This window comes from Pempheris klunzingeri, chromosome 14 (genome assembly GCF_042242105.1).
Source record: "Pempheris klunzingeri isolate RE-2024b chromosome 14, fPemKlu1.hap1, whole genome shotgun sequence".
Taxonomy (NCBI): Eukaryota; Metazoa; Chordata; class Actinopteri; order Acropomatiformes; family Pempheridae; genus Pempheris; species Pempheris klunzingeri.
The window spans coordinates 13,350,549-13,370,047 of NC_092025.1; the positions used below are offsets into that span (position 1 = coordinate 13,350,549).

At 43.1% G+C, this 19,499-nt stretch overlaps 1 protein-coding gene across 1 annotated transcript in view; it reads left to right on the forward strand.

The window, feature by feature from the left end:
• The first annotated feature begins 210 nt into the window (after positions 1–210).
• Positions 211–19,499, forward strand: part of dchs1b (dachsous cadherin-related 1b) — a 66,828-nt gene continuing 47,539 nt past the window's right edge. Inside the window, exons 1-4 of the mRNA XM_070844057.1 lie at positions 211–249; positions 331–1,038; positions 1,163–1,360; positions 1,747–2,520. Of these exons, the coding sequence (XP_070700158.1) occupies positions 211–249; positions 331–1,038; positions 1,163–1,360; positions 1,747–2,520 (1,719 nt within the window). The remainder of the gene's footprint in view (positions 250–330; positions 1,039–1,162; positions 1,361–1,746; positions 2,521–19,499) is intronic.

Below are 19,499 nucleotides of genomic sequence, written 5' to 3' on the forward strand. Positions count from 1 at the left end.
AGTTTGAAAAAAAAGAACAATTTGTTTTCATTTTGCACTAAGAGAGCAAGTGAATTTTCAAGATGTTTTCAAAAAAAGAATGAAAAAAAGCTGTTCAGTTGCTCAATTCACACAAACGACATCTGTACTTAGAAACACGTATTTTCTCTAGCTGATATTTTTGTCTTTCTGTCTTTTTCTTCTTGCCCCCAGGTGTAGCAGAACCCAGCCATGCCGTTAACAAGTAAAGGGTCAAGACGAAGGGCTTGGGTCAGCGTACCCTGTGTGAGTTCAGGTCTCTGGAGACGGAAGTCACTCTTCTATTTCTGCATCGTCCTTGTTCTTGCTCAGGCTACAACTGTCCTCGGAGCACTGGAACTCCAGCTGGATGAAGAGCAGCCAGCAGGAACCATCGTTGGCGACATCAGCGCAGGGTTACCGCCTGGTGAAACTGCAAGTCTTTACTTCATCTCAGACCATGAGGGCACAGGTGTTGGCAGCGATCTCAACATTGACGAAACCACGGGCATCATTACCACCGCACAGCGTCTGGACCGTGAGCAGAGGGACCACTATAGCTTTATCGCTGTGACGATGACGGGGGTCACAATTGAGGTGTCAATCACTGTCAACGACATCAATGACCATGCACCTGCGTTCCCCAAAAATAAAGCTGTTCTTAAGATCCCTGAGCACACAGCAGTGGGCACAAGGTTCTCCCTAGAGCCTGCGACAGATGCGGACAAGGACCAGCTGACCACCCAAGGCTATGCTATTCGAGAGGGCAACGTAGGCCAGGCGTTCAGACTGGAGACCAAGAGAGCTGCTAATAAGGTGCTTTACCTGGACCTGGTGGTCAATGGACTGTTGGACAGGGAGAAACGCTCATCGTACACCCTGGTCTTGGAGGCTTTTGATGGGGGCTCACCAAGAAGGATGGGATCCATGACCCTAGATGTGACTGTGACTGACATCAATGATCATGCGCCGGCCTTCAATCAGAGCAGATACCATGCTATTATCTCTGAAAGTCTTCCACAAGGCAGTAGCATCCTACAGGTTCGTCAAGTCTTGTCAGTGTTCAGATAGTGACTCATTAGTTCAATAATAGTTCTTTCTTCTGTAAATGCAGATGCTCCAGGGTAATTTTATTTACAGTGTGATGACTTTCTCATCTTTGCAGGTGTTTGCAACAGATGAGGATGAGGGAGATAACGGCCTGGTCCTTTATGAAATCAACCGGCGTCAGAGTGACCCAGACCGCTACTTTGTCATAGATGTCAAGTCCGGGGTCATCACTCTGAATAGGCCCCTGGATTATGAACTTAAGAGGGTCCATGAACTGGTGGTCCAGGCCAGGGATAACTCCAGCCACCCTGAGGTAATTGCCATGCCTTTAATGAGTCACGTTCAAGATACAATAACAATGCAATATGTTGTTTTATGAAATATGTATTCCAGAAAAATAGTGCAGAATAGTATAAATAGATTTTACCCTATGTTGCATGTCCTCACAAACCCCAAAATGATGCTTGCTGCTGCAAGGACACCGATCACTGCAGTGCACAAACACTGTCTTCTTGCAGTATTGACACCTCAGAAAATACTTCTGGTCCTAGCATTTATACTGCAGATAGTATGTTTAAAATGTCATTCCTACCTAATTATTTAATGTAATCTTCACTAGACAAACAAAATAGACACTGATAGATTCCCTTTTTTTGAGCTTTTTTAAGTAACATGAACCATACTATCTCATTTTCCCAGGTGACCAATGCGTTTGTGACCATTCATGTTCGTGACTACAATGACAACCAGCCCACTATGACCATCATCTTCCTCAGTGAGGACGGCTCTCCGAGAATTTCCGAAGGGGCCCAACCAGGCCAGTACGTAGCTCGGATATCTGTCACCGACCCAGACTATGGAGAGTATGCCAACGTGAATGTGTCCCTGGAGGGTGGTGATGGGAAGTTTGCTCTTACAACCAAGGACAGCATCATCTACCTGATATATGTTGACCAGGTTTTGGACAGAGAGGAGCGGGATTCGTATGACCTCAGGGTTATGGCCACAGACTCGGGCACGCCTCCCCTCAGAGCAGAGTCATCTTTTACCATTCAGGTGACTGATGTCAATGACAACCCCCCTCTGTTTGACCAGCAGGCCTACAGACAGACTATTCCTGAGGTGGTCTATCCTGGCTCCTTTGTTCTCCAGGTTACTGCAAGGGACAAGGACCAGGGACCCAATGGGGATGTCCGATATAGCCTCCTCAAGGGCAAAAACTCTCACTCTGATTGGTTTTCCATTGACCCGGTCACGGGGATCATTACCACAGCGACGGCTCTGGATTTCGAATCAGAGCCAGCACCAAGCGTGACCGTTGTTGCAACAGATAGCGGCCGCCCGCCACTGTCATCCACAGCGAAGGTGGACATTGTGCTGCAGGATGTTAACGATAACACACCTGTGTTCTCTAGCAGCTTCTACAACACCTCGATCAAGGAGAACACCCCAGCCGGGACCTGCTTCTTAGAGGTAAGAGAAAACCACAAAAAGTTTTCTCTCCTCCCATGTGCCTTCGGACATCCTTTATCCAGATCTCTTTGTCTCTACTCGTCTTTATTTTGTAGGGAAACTGCTGCTTTTAATTCTCCTGGTGCTCAATCTTGCTGCATGTTAGCCACAACACTGCTGTCCTACTTATGCAGCCAAAACCAAGTATTCACTGTCTCCCTCGTCCTCTCATCTCTTTCTTCACTCTCTCTTTTTACTCACACCCTCCCCTTAAGCCCTCTCTGATTACTCCCCTGGCAAAAGCCTGATTTATACATCAATATAAATGAGTCTTGAAATCAAAGTCATGTCTAAAGTGAAAAGCTGTCTCAAAGTCCTATTTCAGAAAAGGATGGTGCACTTGGAAGCCCTGATGCATTATGATGTGATTCATAAAACTGAGCTATGAGAGTAGAAGTGAAGCCATTCAATGCGCTCATTTAGAGGGAAAGAGATTTTTAAAGGTGGAAGAAAAAAGAAACAGAGAGAGAAAGGCAGCGAGGGAGACTTAACCTGCATTCCTGAAGCTACTGTGAGGAGATTTACCCTGTGCTGGTATGTCCTCCCTCTCACCTCGTGGGGTTGCCATGGTAACCAAGCCATCAGCGTAGGGTGAGCCCTTGGTATCGGCGCAGTATATCGCGGCAGCTCGCCTGTCTTGCTTTTATCTTGATTCCTGCGGCTCTTATGCATAAGGAGAACCTCTCCTGAGAAATGAAAAAGGATGACTGGCTGTTTGTCTTCCAGCGCGGTCTTACCTTGGCATCACGCATCGTTTAGACCAACTGTTTTCACAGGTTGGTTTTACCCCTCTGCCTTGAAGCAGATGAGAAGAAAAAGAAGCATTTCTGTTTCTCAGCATTTTTAAGAAAGCCTACTGCTAGAACTTAAAAGTGCAGTGCTTCTGATGAAATGCTTCAGACACTTAATCATGCCAACCAATTCAAAATCAGTTTAATTTCACATTCTTGCAGGTTCATTTTACATGTATTTGGAATGATTGGCATTCTGCGGAAAACTGGCATATGGGCATGCTTCCCGGGGAAGACAGGAGACGAGGGAAGTAAGGAAATGTAAGGAAGAGAAATGGTGAAATAAAAAGGAAGAAGAGCTAGTACATCAACCTGTAGAAGGATTGAGGAAAAACAAACAGGGATGTGGATGAATATAGCTTAACATGATTTATTTCTGAGGTGTCTATAATCTCAGATGCAGCCTGTCTGTTGCTGTATTATTGAACCCTGTAATTTGCCCCTAATTAGGCTGCTCTGTTGAATTATTGTATCCCTCAACCAACAAAATGAACCCCCTGGACCTCGATTCCAGTGGTTGCAACAGTTGTAATCAATTGTTAGTCGTTTTTCTAATCCTAGCCGGCAGTTATTTTGGCACTAGGTGCAGGCGTAATCCCATGCCAGACATCACGGGTGGTTTTCCAGTATGCCAGAGTGAGTGACTAAGGCTTGATTTGCTCACTCCGGCTCGCTCCTCAAGGCTCGCTCGGAGAGAGCCAAGATTCTCCGGGCCAGAGTATCCCCACAGGGATTGCGATTTGTAGGATAATAGTAGTTGGAGTAAACTTTTTTCCTGGGCCAATGGAATATATGGTTACTCAAATAGGACACACACACACACACACACACACACACACACACACACACACACACACACACACACACACAAATGATGTTAGACCTGACATCATAGCTTAATGGACGTCCTTCCAGATTTGTTCTGTATTTTCTCCATTTGCCTGCCAACCAACTGTCGAGATTGTGGAGCATTCGGTATTTTATTCTGTCAAGATAGTGACAAAGTGAAGAGTTGGGTCAGCTGGTCCTGGAGGCTCGGTTTACATTTTTGTGTGATGTTATTTGGCACCACAATCAGGTTGTGAAGTTTCGTCACGTTCTTAACAGAGTCGAGACGAAGGCAAAATGTTCTCAGAATTGTACCAATATTTACAATAGATAACAATCGCTACTTAGCAATTATTAGACTGGCCAGGCTGCCTCGGTTTGATTTTTGGACACTTTGTGTAAAAATGGGGAAAAATCAGCAAATGTTTAATATCTAAACAAGGAAATGTGTTATCAGAAGAAGTGTTTGAAGGAATGGGACACATACTCATATAAGGTAAGGGGCAGATTCTCTCTCTTTTCTGCCAAAGCTGGTCCTGTCAGTATCTCGCTTTGTTTCTATTTCTCTCTGTCTCGTGATGCCGATGATCTGTTGCTTTCTTTCATTCTCCACTCACATATACATGCAGCAATAGTGTGTAGGAAGTTTCTTATCAGTTTGGCTACTATAGTGATCTGTAATGTGCTGCACTGTTTATGTAGACGTGACACAAAGGAGTTATTTATTTCTTGGTTTCCCCGCTTTCCTCTTCCTCTGCTTCCTTAAAGTATTTCCCAGGCAGGAGAGGTTATGGTGCCTCAGTGTGTGTTTGTGTGTGTGTGTTGGTGTGTATGCACATCCATCTGATTCAGGTTGATATCCTGAGAATGTAGAGGTCATGAGAACGGTGTGAATTGTGGCTGGTGATACAATTTTCATTGTTAAAAATTTGCATGCAAAAGTTCCTGAAATTGTCGGATCTTGTGTGAGTTCTGTTTCAGTGAGTGTTAATGTCAATGAATTGATATAATTACTTGCAGGTTTCTTGTTCTTTTTCCTGGGTAAAATATGTGTTCTTTAGAATCTAAGCATATTTCCCTTCCTGTGCTGAGCCTTGCAGAGTTTCTGTCAAATCCAATGACATGCTCACTTTCAGCGTGACCTGGCCGCTGGGAAGCCACTGCAGATCTCACAAGCAGTGACATGTATGCTCTTGCCAAGGTTCAAATGCAGTACAACCAACAGACATCAATAGAGGAACTGCAACCAAGAGGAAACATTGATTAAAGAATAAAAAATACAGTTCAAATGGAGTACAAATGAAATAAAAGTTGGGGTTAGGGTTTGAAATAGTTGAGATAGTTTAGAACAAAATAGTAAGCAGGTTTGCATGTGGGCATACAGTAGTTGTACATGTGAATGTCTACATGTCATACATCTGTGTGTGTGTGTGTACGCTTACACTGTTGAAGCCAACAACTCACTTTCAGCAGGTGATGTATCTTCCCTGTGATGTTCAGCATGTGGTTTCTTGGTCAAGCCTGTTAAACAACATTCAATCATCTCGACAGACGCACAGATGTGCTCATCTGGGAGATGTGCAAAGACATGGAGAATGGCTTGTTGGCACTGCAGCACACCAGGTTATTGGTACCGCACTGTCTGTTGGTTGATAACAGCTGTGATAGACGCTGCGTTACTTGAAAAATAAATAGTTTTGAGAAGCAAAAATGAAATAAGGGAGGGAAATAAACTGAGTGAAATCTGTAAGCCACTCTAAGGCCCCATAAAGGTGCACATTTTTTCACAGTACATTGTACAAAAGACTGAAAAGAAGAAGAAACATACTGATGATTTAGCTGTTCGTACATCCTTGCTAGCACTGGGGATTAAATTGTTTAGTTTGTGAGGGTGGCGCTACAAAAAAGGAAAAGGAATATGCCCTGGATGATGATGTAGCTCTCAATTAAAAATGACATTTTGACCTGTAAGAGTAGTTCGGGAGTATCCAGAAATGGTTCATCCACTCTGGACCATACTGTAGATGTGCTCAGTAAATATAATTACAATCTTCCATAGGATCTGCCCATTTGTAAATCTGGGTTTTCCTGCACCAAATAACTGATCAAGGGCATAATGGTGGAAGTTTCTTGGACTCTGGACCACTTTTTTTGGCAGACAGATTATCTCACCTACTGAGCAAACCTTGTTGGTAGTCAGTAAAAAAAGTCAGCCAGAACATGTGAGTGTGAGTGTGGTGTGAAGGTGACTGAAACAGAGCAAAAACATGTTGGAAAGGAGACAGACTTCTTTTGACAGGTGGAGTTAGTTCTCCTGAACTTCCTGCAAAACCACTTAAATAAACACAGCATGTCTGCCTGTCAGAGCAATCAGCCCTTTTTGGTGTTAAGTCCAAAGTCTGGGACCCCGTGGCTAAAGTCTATATGGCTCTATAAGGAAAGATGAATCATATTTAAAACATACACACATAAATGCACACTGAGACTAATTGCATTTGATAAACCAATAGAGCCAGAAGCATAAGATGCTTAATCTTCCTGTAACACCGGACCAGTCTCCTACTGGTGTCGCGCTGAATCCGACCCACGTGGAAACCAGAGCTAGACCAAACCGCAGCTTCCACTTGGAGCTTGCACGCTCTCATCCAGCCCAGACACACACGCTCCGGTTTTTATTAAGCTTGAAAATGTGGGGGGAAGATTAAATTTACTGTCCGCTTGATGTCTTCCATTCTGCTTGTTCTTGCACAGTGGCAGCTGGACTTAAACACAGCCCTGATCTGTTGAAACTTTATCTTGTATGTTTTAATTAATCTGTCAGTGTGCAGTAATTAATTAGGATCAATAGCTGAGTGAACAAAGGCTACAGGTTGGAGCGATCACTGTCACCACAGGCCTCAGTTGCATCTAACAGGTGACCACCGATGACAAATGCTTGGGTTCACGCACAAACAGAGTGAGATAGAAAATTTTGTGATTCATCTCATGCTGTTAACAGCTGGCCTCTCTGCTCTGACAAGCTCTCTCTGGTTCTGAGTTTCTGTCTCTTTCTCCTGCTCTCTCACACTGACTCACGTATCTCTCAGCTGCCAGAGATGTTGACAGGATGTGTGTGACGAGGGATCAGGATGGTGTGTCTGCTACGCGAACTATTCTCATAACATCCATCAACACTTACTGTGAATTCATCACCTGTTTGCTACTGGAGGTTCAGGCGCCATGTACAAAGCCCGTCTTAGCTTTAAGCTCGTGTCCTAAACTTTCTACATACTGAGATGTGCTTTATTTCTTAACTTTATGGTGACGACTTTCCTAAAAGAACAGAAGGACTGAACTCACACTGTGTTTTGGCAGTATAGATGGCAACCTCAGTCTGCTGGTTGGTATGTCGGCTCACCGCTTTTGGTCCTGACTAAAATCTCAACACCTATTAATTGGTTGATTGAATTTAGCTACATACATTTCTTATCTCTAGAGGATAAATCCTACTGACTTAGGAGATCCACTGATTTTTGAGTAAAATGTCTTAGCAACTATTGGATGTTTTGCCATAAGATTTGTTACTACAAATTCATGACTTTTCTTAATTGTTCAAGTTCAAGTTTTAATTTACCTAATACTTTTTGGTTAATGAACAAATCTAATGACGCCTAATGATAGATTCTTAGTCTAGTTCCAGCAGTAACTATTCACCACTCTTATATAATTTCCCGTTAATGTAATAATTTTCATTCTTTACGCCTTTTGTTTGCCTGCGCTAACCACACATGGTGCCAAATCTACCAAGAGTGAAACTATCGCAGTAATGCAAACCTTCAAAGTAGTTTCGATTTCTTTTTTTTTTTTTTTTTTCTCCGCTGATCTTCACAGTATCTCTTTTTCTGCAAGAGCATTAGTAGCAAATCAGCTTGAAAGGTCAAACTAATATCAGACAGATTCCTTTTTGCAAGAGTGTTTTTTTCAGATCTTTGGTGGGTGTTGGCCCAGGTTTGGTAAATCATTCCTTTTTCTTTCTTTTTCCTTCAGAAGCAGTAGTTTGGTTCCATATCACTAACTGTTGGCATATGCTGTGTTTTAAACCTATCAAGAGTGTTCATTCATGTGTGATCTGAGTGGCCAGTGCCTCTGCAGAGAAGATGGCCTCATGCCTCATTAAGCCCAATACTCTATACCATATGGCAGTGAGGGGTTTTCTACTCTCACTCTCTTTCTGTCTCAGTCTGACTGGTTTCTATTCCATTTCTTCATTTCATCTGTTAGTGAATATTTTTAGCCCTATTCTTCTTTTTTTCTTTTTTCTTTTTTTTCTTCTACCTCATGTTTCATGGGCTTTTACCCTCACGGCTCCAGGACCGGTCTCAACTTTATCTAGACTTCAGTGCAGCAAGTTTCTTTCCACTGACAAGGTGGACACACTCAGCTTTAGCAAGAACACAGTTAAGATAGGTCCGCCAGACTGTGGAACACACAGATATCAAACGGCTGCAGGCACAGGATCCTCCATACACAACACAGACGAAGCTGTAGCCACACACACACATTCACACTTTTTCTATCTGTGTCTTCCCCCCGCGTATCTCTCTATTCCAGCTCTCCTCGGCTGTTTTTGCATTGTTTCTTTTCTGCCGCCCAGACATCCTATCTTTCTCTGTCTGGGCTTCCATTTTGTCACTGTCTCAGCTCTTATTGCTCGAATCCTCCTTCTGACTTCTACACTGGAGTCGGTGAGTGAAAGCAGTAAGAACTCACACACACACAGTCACACACGGTGCTTGAGTGCACACACAAAAGGCGCACACACACACACACACACACACACACACACACACACACACACACACACACACACACACACACACACACACACACACACACACACACACACACCACACGCGAGCGGCAGGTGATCCTGAGGCTCTCCACAGTTCATTTGGTCACACTAATCTAATTTCATGACACACTGAGTTAAGTTGGTGTAAATTAGTATGCTTCCTCTGTTTCTCTAGATTATATTTTCTTTGGGAGGGGTTCTGCAGTTTGGGACAGCAGGTGGTCAATAAGTTAGGGTTGAAGAGTGGTGCAAGCCCTTGTTTCCCAGTGTATCATATTCTGTCATTTCGGCTTTACAGAGAGATAGATCGATGTTAGATTTAAAGTCACAGTTGGGTGTGACTCAAGACATTTGAGTGCTGAGTTTTTGTTGGAGTGTGGTAAAACATATGAATGATTTAAGTCTTTAAGTCAGTTTTTTATGTTGTCTTTCTTTGCACTACTCAAGGGCATGACTTGCAGTTGTTGTTTGTGTGTCTGTGCGTGTGTGTGTGTGTGTGTGCGTGAGTGTTGTAGCAGCAGCCTCAAAGCTGTTATCTGGCTGACTCCGCTCCTCTGGTGTTGTGTCTGTCCCAGCTCTCTCCACACTATTTATTTTTCTCTCAGGGGTGAAAGACTGTGCAGCTACAGATATTTGTTTTCTCAAATGAATCATCCATTTAATCATCTCACTTGTCCTCTTCTTCTTCCCTCTCACCTCAGGAACTCAAAATGAGCAGAGATGCTGAGAGGAGCAGAGAGGGAAGCGTTAGTATTCCAGATCGTTTACGGTGCCAAAAGACACAGTATTAAACAACACCGCTGATCTTGCCTGGTCTATGTGAGATCACAGCAATGGCACCGACTAGCAAAAAGCATTTTATATTCAATATGGCCCACATCACGTCTCTCGCTTTCTTTACATCTCCCAGGTGCATTTCTGTCATGCATGCACCTCATATTGTCTTTTCTTTTGGACTTCGGCTTTTATAAGGATAGTTCTCACCATGAGATGTCTATTAAATGTTAGAGGAACACCAGAGAAAGTGAAAGAAAGTTTCCACTCCTCTAGCGTGGAATTTTTTTAAGAGAATCCCTTACCACTTTCCACCTGCCCACTTCTCTTTTTGATTGCTGTCTGGTTTCACTGAACTGTACGTGGGCTTAAGTAGGGCATTTCATTGTACATATAGAAATACACACACACACACACACATATATATATATATATATATATATATGTATATATATTATGCACATTTTTGATTAAAAAGCATTATATATACATATATATTTTAAAAGTGTGTGTACAGAGAAGAAAAGAAGCACAGGATGAAACCCTGGTGCATTGGCTGACCACAGAAAGTCAGAGACTTATTTCCAGTGTGGGCCACCGTGCATGTGAGCGTACATGTGTGTTTGTGGTTGCTGGCTGTGGTCTGTCAGACAGGCTTGGAAGGACTACAGGAGTGGAAATAACTTTACTGTTTGCATGGGCAACTGCTGTGATTTGTTTCGATGACCTGCACAAATCTTGAGCCGCAAGGGTGACGGGATGGGAATGAATGAGAGAGTGATGACAGCGAATGGAGATGTGATCAGAAAGGGGATAAAAATGTTGGAATAGAAAATCAATTGACACAAGAAAAATGTTTTTATAGAGCTATTACTAATAACCTCTCTATCCCAAACTGCCTTTTGCCTTCAGCAGAAGACAGTCCCATCTTCAGACGTGCTCTGGAGGATCCTCTGTACTGCAGCGCTCTGGACTCCGTGAACCCGTCCATGCAGAACAAGCAGAATATTAATTTAATAAGCAGCCTTGAGATGAGGAATAATCCTCAGTGCCGTTTTTCTTTTTAAACTGACAGCCGGCTCAGTGTGGGTTTTCAAAGCTACCACTGTGCTTATTGCAGTCTTGTCTATCCTCTCTAACTTCATGCCGGGTTGGCCCAAGGTCTAATTTATCAATAATTTCTGCACAAATAGCTATTATATTCATTTGAATGAACACTCTCTGTAATATTTGTAAAGCTCCGTTGACATTAACACTAATAATACACCTATAAATACATGCCTGAGTTTGCCGCTCATCAATAATGGCTTTGATTATTTCTCTAAACTGTTGAGTTTAAACATTCTTGACAAGCCGTGCAGGTTTCATGCTTTGGTAATTCAAAATTTCGTTTCAGGCCACTTTCAGCCGCTTCAGGGTGGTCTATCTTTTTCCAACCAAACTTTCTGTAACTCTTTATTAAGGAAAGGGGATTCTTCATCTGGCCTGTCACTGTACATTTCTGTTTTCCCATACGGCAATTTGGGCAAAGCTCTTGTAAGGACTATGACAGACAGTTTTTTCTTTTTCTTTTTCTTTTTTTTTTTTTGATAGGGGTATGTCACGCAGTCAGATCATGCATAAGGTGTTTGCGTCGGAGGTGTGTAAGGACTCCGAGATGAATCTCATTGACACGCAACAGTACTTGCTATGTGTTGATTTAACCTCACACTGAGTACATCTACAGGCATTTGGCCTGGTGTTGGCTGAGGTTTGGTAAATCATCTGATTTGGCCTGTGCTCTGTCTCACTGTTGTAAGTGATTTAACCTTTAGAGTAAGGATGTGTCAGATTTAATGTCAATTTAGGGGAACCAACATTTTTGCTGCATGTGGCCCAAATTCAGCTCTGTGGTTTTGGATCAGATTTACTGCGGCCTAACACACCCTGGTGTGCAGTGTGCAGTTTAGGAAGTTCTTTATACTACTTGGAATAAATCTCTTGGTTTTGAAATAACTTGTCCATCTTGCAGAATTCAGCAGTAAAAGTGCTACTAGGTGATGGTCTTAAGTCAAAGTGCACAGACATGAGAAAGAAAGGCAGATGAGTGGTACATTACTGTAAATGGAGAAGAACTCTGCTCAGACTTGTGACAGTCTGGATTTTGAAGCAATCAAACACTCCACTCCCTTTGCTTGAAGACGTGGCTTTGCTCCTACTGTAGGGATCAAAGGAATTGACAACAGGAGGGAGTTGCACCAGCCATCTTTAAATGTCAACATCTGGTGTCCTAGCTGCTGTCACTCACCACAGCGTAATGTTTTCACATCATGGCCCAGCAGAGCGGGACTGTTGTGGCAAGTGGGAGCAGTCGGTTGGTTGGAAGATGAAAAAGGATACATTTTTCATTGAAACTGATGTCCCACTCATTCATTTTCACACAGATGGGGTGAAAAAATGGTTTTGGTTCTCAGCCAAGGAAGGGATTTGCTTTAGTGATTCATCTGAAGTATTGCACCAACCACCGACGTCATGTCTACATAGATAATAGTACAAATGTGTTCACAAATTAAAGGCCAATCAAGTGATTAATCTAAAGCAAGACCAATAAAGCAGGCAATAGGTATAAATCGTAAGTTAAAAAAGAGCCAGAGTCAAAAATACTGTATACAGAATACATGCATCTCACAATTGTGTGTGCAAAAGACCTTCTAAAACTTCACATGGAGCATCTGAATAAGATAATTGCTGATTTTAATGGCTGTTGTGGCAGCTTAATGCAAAATCCAAAGCTGTATTAATAGTTCTATTTTTGTAAGGTGTGCAGAGACAGTGTAATCAGTAATAGCCTACAGTTGTGTATTTGTCTGTTAATGATTTCTCAGGACTGTCAGCCTGGAGGACTCCTGTTCTGTTAGTGATGCACAGTCTCATGCCGGCTCACTGTATCTGTGGCAGAGGCAGGCGTTGGTATCTTGGCCAGCATCCTATTTTCTGTAGGGGAATATCTGAAAGCTGGAAGTGCTTTCTGACACACACACTATATATACATACACACACATTTATGCATGCTCATGCATACATGGTTCCCCACAAACACACAGACGCGTGCACATCGGTAAACACCCACACCACTGGCGGGCTGTTGAGAGTATTTTGTGCTTCGTTCCAGGGGACGATTATAGAGGAGCTGCTTGATTGCAAGAATCTTGGAGTGCTGGATCTGCCGCTCTAATACCGGATACAAGAGCTAATGTGAATCCATTGAAGGGTATTTTCTCCTCTTAAGCCTTTGTTTCTTATCTACAGAATGGCTCTTTCAAGTCATCCAGATGGAGAAACTGAGATCACAGAAGTTCAGAACAGATGATACAGCTTATTTGGTGAATAACCTGTAACCCAATGCACACTATACACAATATCTTGTAATGAAGCATGCAGTAATGTTAATGAATGTTACTACTTTAAAAAGTGAATTTTATTACATACATCCAGCTTTTAACTCCTCTTGGACTGCTTCACAAAATGATTTATTTTGGAGTTAGACGTGTAAAATTTGCAAGGATTTGAATGCTCCTGCATGAACATCTCAACATTTCACAATGGAGAGCTTAACATGCCGAACACATGGATGATTGATGGAGAAGAAATGAAGAGCAGGACTCAGCAGATTTTAGACAGCAAGCGAGTGTACAAAAGAATAGAAGAGGTAGCGATGAAAAGGATGGCAGCATGTGGTGTGAAAGCATGAAAGCAGGATGCAGCGGAGGTGCTGATGGTTACCATGACAATGAGATACGTAGAAGCGGGTCAGGGGAGGTGGGGCCGAGCCAATTCATCACCGCTTACTCGTGTGTGTGTGTGTGTGTGTGTGTGTGTGACTTCACCTCTTTCTGTCTGAGTATGCCCTTGAAAAAGGCTATTTCTCTCTTTCATACCTGGCCTGCATACACATTTACACACACATTTATAAAAATGTAGAGCAGTGCAGTGGAGAATTGGATGTGGAGCAGACTGTAAGTGGGCAGACCAGCTGCACGGCTCGTTTAGCGCAGCATTTTCCAGAGAGAGAGAGAGAGAGGAAGACAAATATTTCATTTTCAGTCTTCTTTACCCTTAAACAGCCTGTCACTCTCTCCATTGTTAAGAAGACATTATCTTGCACGACATGCAGACTGAGAATGGTATCACACAATGCCACAAGGCTGCACCAGAAATGCTATTGATTAGATGGTAATTGCTGCAATGAGGAGACTCTATCTGTCTTTGCAAATTAAAATGACCAGATGAGAATGAGTGCAGATTGGACTCTGTGTGTGCGTGTGTGTGCGTGTGTGTGCGTGTGTGTGTGTGTGTGTGTGTGTGTGCGTGTGTAGGGGAGGAATCTTCCACTCCAAGGTATTTTTCATGGCTGTCACGGGGAGAGTGGGGTCATGTTATTGCAACTGGGCACAGAGACACTCTTCATATGAACACTCACCCATGTGAAGGATGATCACCATTACTTCATAGAGATAGCATGAGCATGCACGCATGTGTGTGGTGGGAGGAACCTGATGGGTTTTCAAAGGGTTGGAGCCATCGTTCAGCGGTAACCATGGTAACAGGACTCTCAGGACCACAGGGAGTGAAGAGAGAGGAGGAGCGGGGGAAAGAGGGGGAGACAGAGGGAATTGTGAGGGAGTGGGGTTGGGGTCTGTATCTCATGATAAGTGATGATGTAAATCTGCACCTCACGGGGGCAAAATGGAATGCAGTTTTGTTTTTCTGGCCCCATAACAAATCAAAGTAATTTTCTAAGCTGATTAAAATGAAAAATTTAAGGAGACTTTTGAAATGAATGATTGAAAAATGTGGTACAAACAACAAGCAACACTAGAAACTAAATAGCTTAAATAGATTCTCCTTGGGTCATATGTAACATACATAAAGATAAGGGCGATCACCCCAGAATCCAGCAGTTCTTCACACCCTTCAACTTGTAAAAACAATCTTACCTTTTTTTTTTTTACAGCTCACATAGTCCTTTATATTTGGGTACAGACATGGATTCCTCAGGCAAAAAAAAGAAAGTAAACTTCTTTATTTATCACTTGGGAAATAGACCGTAATACTGCACAGCTCCCCTCATGTAGGAAACGTTCTATGTTTTGTGTGCGATTTTGTTGCGCATATGCAAGACAGATAACGAGTGTGTGCGTGCATGAGCGCTCGGTTTTGCTTTCCTAACACCTGAAGTGTGACTTAATGTGGGGTTAACGATCCTCAGCCAGCTGAAAAGAAACAACATGTGCAGGTTTTATTTGCATCACCTTTAAATCCCTGTGGTCTGCCGCTGCTTTGAGGTAAACTGAGGTAATGCTGCTTTCCGCGACTGTAAATACTCCGTGCATGAGCCAGATTGACTGGCACAGCAGTAGGCTTGGCCTAGTGCTTTGAGTTAGCAGAAAAGTAAATTCACGTTCATTCTCTTCTCGCCCGCTTTTACCCATGGCTTCTTCTCTTGCTTATCTAAAGTGGCTCAGGTTTGCCCCAGCTTTTTAGGGCTGCTGCTGCTGCATCCACAATACTTCCCCTTCTGCTTCTTTCAATTCAAAACAGATTCTTGACAGGCACACACACTCACACATGCAGTATACACAGCCTCCAACTGTGGCTCTAAATGGAGTCCTTTGTTTTCTTAATTGTCAAATTAAACATGTCACTCTATTTGAATGGGACACACATATGCCAGCTGCCAGCTCACCCAATAAAGAAATGGGGGTTTTAGGCCTTATTCATTTAAGACACGAGTCCCCTCCCCCCCCCAAAAAAAACTACTTTAGCATGCTTGAAAAATCTCTCTCTCTCTCTTTCTCTCTCTCTCTCACACACACACACCACAATGAGGAGAGGATGAGGAAAAGTCAGTGCAATCTTTTGTCTGTCAAAGAGTGAGGCTGGATGGACGACCCCCCTCATCTGGTAACAATCACCTCACAGGCTGCCTCAGTCTCTTGCTTGTGTGTGTGTGTGTGTGTGTGTGTGTGTGTGTGTGTGTGTGTGTGTGTGTGTGTGTGTGTGTGTGTGTGTTAAGCTTGTGTAATGCTCATGAACATGTACATGTAAGGACAAGCCTGTGTATGCATGTCTGTATGTGTTTATGTGTGTTTCTAATCCCAGAGTGCCACTAGAAAGCCCCATCCATCCCAGCTCTGTCTGTGAAATATGAAGGAGGAGGAGGGAGGGTCCTGCTTCCAAAATGGAAAACTACAACATGGAATAGAGTGGCCGCTTTCTTTCTTTCTTTTTTTTTTTTTTTTTCCTGCTGGTGATTATTCTTTTATATTTATTTGCCCGGCAGAAGTCCTGTTCTCAGTCCAATCACGCGTCCTCCATTTTACACATTAGTCTGCCTCTCTTCCAGCTGCCTCCGTCTCACAGTGGAGTTGATGTGAACCCTGTAGCGTTGTCCAGACTGCCCACAGCTCCACACAATGCACGCCTATATTTCACGCCGCGGGAGCATTTCTTCTGCTTGTTCCTTGATGAATGCTGCGAGATGTTTTGTAGAGGAAGGATCATTTAGCTTAATTAATGTCCTCCTGCTGCACGGGCCCTGAAGACACATAATTACGGCTCACAATTCAGAGCTGTCTTTATTGGTTTAAGATTCAAAAGAGCAGGGACTTGAACCGTGGCTTGAAGTCCAATCAGTGGCTCATTTAGTGTTTCTGAAACAGGTGTAGGTTCTCTATGGGAAAAATATTACCAGGAGTTACAGTAAAGAGTTAGAATAAGACAAATCAATCATAAAATCTGGCTATGATAATTTGTCAGTGAGCAACTGAGTTTAAGCCATAGCCTTCAGTTAGGTTTAAATTTATTCTAAAAACAAAACATGTTCTCCTATTTTTAAAGGAAAGCTTTCTATTTTCCTAACCGCCCTTTTTCACATCATCTCATTTTGGTTTCAGTCATGGCTCCAATTCCGCTCAGCCTGTGCTCTGTGTAATAAAGTGATCTGGCTTCTTCTTCCCCCTGCCATTTCATCTCTGTGATTTAGAGGACTATAGTCAGGTCCACATTTTCACAAGGTTAGGTTTGATGAATAAGACTTCTTCTGGCACAGCTCTCTGGGCGTCTGAGAGTGCATTTGTGTGTGAGCTTTGCTTCTCTCTCTTTCGACTTACATCACTGCGGCATGATGTACACCAGAGAGCATTTGGCTGACATCCTAAATGAGATACACTGAGTCACCAGGGTAACAGATAAAATTATGCCCGAGTCTCTTCCGCGGGAGTGTAAAAAGAAGATGGTGAATAAAAGCTAAAATCCTGATCCTCTCCAAGTAGAAAATCTAACTTGAAGTTTGAAAATATTCAACTAAGATAAAAAGCATACACTGACATACAGAAAAAGAGAAAGAGGAGAGGATTGAAAGATGAAAATGAGATGGACAGGCGTGCAGGTGGACCGGCAAACAGGCTCATATTCAGCTATACACACGATTTCATGGCCTTTCTTTCTCAATATCTTGGTATACGAGGTTAACGCAATGCTGGTGGTCTGCATGGAGTTAGCGTGCTGAGTGTTCCATTAATCCTGCTATGTTGCACATTACCCACTCCAACACACACACACTCGCACACACACATACACGCACACACACACACAAAATGAACATTCAACAGAGATCTGCGGCCAAGATAGGGGAGAGCTGTGGCAATTATACACCTAATAAATCAGTCATTCACTCATTTTTGTATGTATGCGCTCACTGCGCGGCGCACTCCCCCGACACAGCTGACCTTTACACACACATTTATACGTATACAGACACACACACATTCACGCAGGCACACAAATATAGAAGCTTGTATAATCACGTTCATCGAGAGGTCACCTTGGCCTTGAGCGTGTACGCATGAAAAAACACACTTATTTCATGACTGACAGCTGGCTTCTGAAGTGACTTAACTGTGGTACTTTATGTCGGGGTTGTCCTCAGGCCGAGACAGATTGTTAGGTGGAGCGATGGCGGACCGGGTATCTGAGACCTGGATCAGGAGCGTAAACACACTGCCTGGTTTAGCCATCAGTCTCTCCCACTTTTGGAAACCTACAGTAGAGGAGGGGAGGGGTTCTCCCTGTGTCCTACACTAAGCCAGGAGTTGTCCTCAACTGAGCAAAACAGGATGACTGTGTCACATGTACTGGCGTTTCTCAGGTGTGAGAGACAAAGGTACATTTACGTCCCGACACCTGTGACGGAATTACAGCTGACAGCTCCATCCTCGAGGCTTAGCCACAACTTCCACCCAAATTCATATTCATGTTGTACAGGCGGGGGCACAGTCCGATCCAGTGAAAAGAAATATGTGAAAGAATGCAGAGCAAGGATTCAACGGACAAGCAATTGGATACAAAAACGTGCAGTAAATCCTGTATTGGTTTCGACATGGGATGTTGGATATGAGATATCATGGTGATATCAGATAGATGCAGAGTTTGCTTTGAACTTTACCAGACACTGTTGTTAGCATATATGAAAGACCACGGAGACCACTTTGTTTTTAACACATTTGGCTAGCAAGTCAGGTGAGCACATTAAACAGATGGAAACAGATGGATAGATAAATGGTCCTCAGCCATTTTTATACAGTAGCAGTGTAGTCACATGTGGAAATGGTTTTACTATTTGGTATTTCCATTTTACTGAAACTACTGCAGTAAAGTAACTAATTAACCAGCATGATTTTGTATTTGGTTTCCAACTATTGTCATGGTCCTTAGCTTGGTCCTCTTTGAATATTAAGAGATGTAGATGCAGTGTTTTCAAGATGGCACCCCATTCATTCCAATACAAGTGGCTTATGGGTATTTACTCAGAGAAAGTTGTTCAGACTTTAGCTCTTTTGGCCCCACAGCTCATGCACATTGGCGTCTATTATGGATGAGCTGTTTGAATCTCTGCACACGTGAATGACAAAAAAATGATATACTATACTATAATTTTTATTGGACCTGGGTCAGATTTAATTTCTCAAAATGACAGTTTTTTCATACCTTTACAGCAGTTTCTTTTGTAATTTTTGTGTTTGGGAAAGAGTGCTTTGGCCATAAGTGCATCACATGAACCAGACTGTAGCCACCGCGCTGAATCAGACAGCTATGGAGTCAGAAGGAGAGATTACAGCTGTCAGTATGTTGAAGCCATTAAAAAAGTCATTGTATAAGTCATTGTTTTCAGTGACAAAGTCCGCTTCATCTGATTGTGGGCCCCGCAGTGGCCCCTCAAGTTCCCCTTGTGGTGACTGGACCCCACTTTGGGAGCCACAGCTCTAATCTGAACACCACCCTAGTGGAGACAAAAGACTTAAGAGTCAGATTTGGTTAGCCAGCAGACCACAGAGCCAGGACAGAGGTAATGTGAGATGCAGGCTATAGCAGACCTATGGAAACAGAGAGACGTCCGTTTATAGTCAAGCTATAGAGATTTAATCTGTGCTATTAAGATGGCCAACGACGTCCCACTGCTGGTCCTCTCTTATGGGAATTTTCAAAGGGAACTATTACTGTGATTTACTATGCACCGGGCTCAAATAGTCCACACTCGCTGGGTCTGTTCTTTTTCCTCTTTTTGCTCCTCTCCCTCACTATCGTCTTATCGTACCTTTGTGCAGAGCCAGACATACACATGCATGAGTTAAATAATGAAACCGCCATACACAGTACAGTATGCGGTGTGTTTACAC